This window comes from Phytophthora infestans, genomic scaffold (genome assembly GCF_000142945.1).
Source record: "Phytophthora infestans T30-4 supercont1.143 genomic scaffold, whole genome shotgun sequence".
In the NCBI taxonomy this organism is placed as follows: Eukaryota; Oomycota; class Peronosporomycetes; order Peronosporales; family Peronosporaceae; genus Phytophthora; species Phytophthora infestans.
This window is the reverse complement of record NW_003303616.1, coordinates 2,774-6,509: the sequence shown is the minus strand read 5'-3', so window position 1 is coordinate 6,509 and position 3,736 is coordinate 2,774. Positions and strand designations below refer to the sequence as shown.

Genomic DNA, 3,736 nt, shown 5'->3' with positions numbered 1-3,736 from the left:
ACTGCACCTGATCCGCCAATAAGAATGTGATACGGATAAAAATACAACCTCGGTTGCAAATGGCCGGTTATGTAGAAGTACAGCGACACCAGTGATCACCAGGCCACACGGCCTGTGACGTGCCCTGGAGTGAGCAATGACTGAACTTTCTCTAGTAGACCCCGATGCTTCTGATTGACTAGACAAGAGGCTCATACCCGGCGCAACAACATCCGGTTTCAACCTCCCGTCCGTTGTGAACCCTGCAGAGGAAAACGATGCAACTGTGCGCTCATTGAAGACATCAGGGCACCCAAAGTCTGTGAAAGAAGCTGCAGAGTTCAGCGATACGCCAACCGATATTACGATTTTGACATCGGGTGGAGATGAAATGGCGCGCTGTCTAGTAGTCGAAGACTCGCCACTGTTGCCTGCCGCCACAACCACCAGGACGTCTAGGTTTTCATAAATAAAAGCGTCCAAATCTCTGGCTCGTGAGCGACCCAGGTGTGCCCCACGAGAATGAGAAAATCTTGGCACCAGCGTCAATTTGACTCTCTAGCAAGTCGCTGGCGTCTGCAGGTGTGACTAGTGACGCGGCACAATGCAGCTGACCTGCGCAGGTTTTGCTCTGGGTCCCGATGTCCATAAATGCTATCCGTGCCTTGTCGACAATGCCGAGATTGGCATATTTACCGCTAAACGAGCTGCCAGCTAACAGTCCAGCGACGTAAGTACCGTGATCACAAGTGATAGTTTCGGCTTCATCCGCTTTGTTTGCCCAGCCATTGTACATGACGACTTTGCGCGCCGATAGCTTAATTACTTTAATACGAAAATATCGCGTTCATCTTGATCGAATTGGTAGTGGTACAGATACAATCCCGTGTCCGTGATGCCCACAACTACGTCGTTTTCTCGAATACCGACCTCTCTGGCTAACTCAACACCCACTAGACTTGGCACGTAAGCATCCAGCCGTCGAGTCTTCCTGAAGTGTACAGCCATCACCAGGCGCGTACGCTGGCCTCAGCATGGCCTGGGAGCTCCTTGTCGACTCCCGGTCGAACTAGCCCCAACGGACCAGTTCCCATGGAGCTCGGGTCCGCCGAACAGCGTGACATCCGCTGCTTCGGCTGTGGGAAGATGGGCCACTTCAAGCGCGACTGTCCCGCGGAAAGACTCCACAGACGGTCTTTCCTCAAGCCCGTCCTCAAGGGTCGCTGGCAGAAGCCAGGACCCCGAGGACAGGTGTAACGGGGCGAGTGTACCATTACAGTGAGGTGGATCCAAGCGACCTGGATCCGGATGAGTGTACCCATAATAGGGTGACCATGATGATTACGTCATATATCCGGTGGATCTGAAGATAACACAGCTGGGATGATGGGTCAAGGGAAGAAGGGACATGCAGCCGAGCCTGGTAAGGGATTTAGCAGATGAAAGACATAGAAGGTAGAAACCCAGGCAGGTATAGGCTTAAATATCAATACAGACTCCAATTGCACAGTGACACGCAAGTGCCTTCCTGCCCTCAAGAACCGGAACTACATTGGCCGTACGAGCTCCGAGAAGGTTGGGAATTGCGAATCTAGTGTTGGTAGTGATAACTGGATAATACATTGGCCAGATCCTACAACCTAGTGAGCTTTTCCTTTACTTGTGCAGATCCGACAGGTTAACCGAATTTACTACTTGGTCGGTTACACCCTAGGGGCTCTCAACTCTCAAGATCCCGTCACAGGAGGCGGCAAGTACGACTTAAAGGACAACACAAAGGCAAGGGAACACACCCGCAAGGCAACCCTACGGCCAGATCCACGATCTAGGCCCCGGATCCATAAGCTCGAATATTCGCTTAGGATACGGAACCATCCACGGACGCAGAGTGAAGATTTTCCACTGCTGCTCCACCCCATCCCCACGTCTCGCCAAGACACTCAAGCTTCACCACTTGAACTCTTCGGAAGTTACCGAGAGAGCAAGATCCCGCCCTACCGACGGGTACACAAGGTGAGGAAAGTTCAGCAGAACACGGATCATCGGGGGACCCCCTCCGTTAGTCGGTGTCTGGGCGCAGTTGGTAAGTTGAATCTGGCAATCTCGCAGATTTTGCTGATCCCGCTACACCACAGATTGGCCATGATGAGCGGCCTCCCGTATGAGCCGACGATGGATCTGGTATGGGTGATGTGGTGTAGTGATTTCTCCGTAGTTGCGGATTATCACCCGTCGACAAAGACGTGACACCGCCCAAGATGTTCAAGCGACGAACCCTCGGTCATGTGATGTACGGTGACGCCAAGGTGCAAGGGACTCGACGGCGTCACTACCGAACTATCAACGGATATTGGATACGGTTCATATGTCACTGAATCCAGGCTGTCCTTATTATTAATAATGGACTGACCGGATTCGCATTCCGCGGACCATCTACGGTACGAACCCTCAGTGGCGGTTGGGATGAGCTCGCGGAAGACTCAGCGACCCTTATAAAGGCACGTTCACCGTCTGGGACAGGGCGCGGACCGTTAAAGATACTCATGCGACGGTGCAGACGACGCTTGGCGTGCAAGAAGATCCATAACGGATCATTGTTCACTAGATATTTGTATACTTGATTAGGACTTCTTATTAGGAATAGACCCGAAAGGGTAAGCTTATATACAGAACAGATTTTCCACTCAAGCACACAGAGCGACGTCCGGCTTCAAGGTAAGCGTCTGGTCAAACTGTTTTGAGTGTGTTATGCCTGTCGGTGAACTCGAAGCTCTGTAGCGAGGGTTCATCCGGCAAGGCCAAGAGACTGTGTATTTTGGCCGATCACATATCGGGAGGTTTACGTGACGGCTTATTGTTGCCTATTTGCACGACTGGGATTGCTTGTATTGCTTCCCTTTTATTCTTCCAACCGAGTGTTGAGCACTCGGTGCCCTCGTAGAAGGCTTACCCATGCCTGGTACCCTTCCGCTGTTGGGATCACGAGGATTCATAACACCTGCTAGCCTTGCTCGTGCTAGTAGCGTGCTCTTATTTTTACTGGCTGGCCTATATAAGTAGTTTACAAGGTCCATTTTGTCCCGGTGCAAGGGCAGAACTGGGGTCTTCAGGTCCGCCCGAACGATCGTTTACTACCCTAGTAGACGTATTGTTGTGGGAACGTCCTAACTAAATTTGTAGCTAGAGTTCACGTGGCAATTCCAACACCACACAGGCAATACACCTCACTGGAGACTTGAAGTCTTTTACTGTTAAGCTCATGCCGTCCACCACATTCGACTGCACCATCATCGTTAGAGCCTGTACGTTCATGAGCGCGAACTTCATATGCCACAACATCAGCGAAGGTTGTAAGAGCTGCTGCACTCCAGTACTTGCCATTGCCATAAGCACCGGTGCCGCTCGTTTCGTCTTGTCCTGCTCGAACATGGCCCACATCTCATGAGAACTCAACCGCTTGCACACCTTCTTCGCTTCCCTAGCCACCAAGCCTCGCAACATTGTGTCTTGAGCAAAAATTATTCAGTTTAGTCATTCAGCTTGCTGGTCTGCGTCATTAGGATCTCTAGTATCCGTTCCCACGAGCACGCCCCAAATACCTCTCTGCGCGAGAACGTCGAGTAGAGTACTACCGAGTACTAGGAAAGCGCAAGGCATCAATAGACACACCAACAACTGGGAGATCATGACTGCGTACTGGCCTGTGGTGCCAAACACCCAGGCACCGACATCCGAGAATGTCTTGACTGATTGGGGG

At 51.6% G+C, this 3,736-nt stretch overlaps 1 protein-coding gene across 1 annotated transcript; it reads right to left on the bottom strand.

Moving 5' to 3' along the window:
* Positions 1-283: 283 nt before the first annotated feature.
* On the bottom strand, positions 284-775 carry PITG_20161 (uncharacterized protein; the record flags this gene model as incomplete). Its single annotated transcript, XM_002895650.1, has 3 exons — positions 284-378; positions 421-434; positions 483-775. The coding sequence occupies 3 exons, from the start codon at positions 773-775 to the stop codon at positions 284-286; spliced, it is 402 nt and encodes a 133-aa protein (XP_002895696.1).
* Between the last annotated feature and the right edge of the window lie 2,961 nt (positions 776-3,736).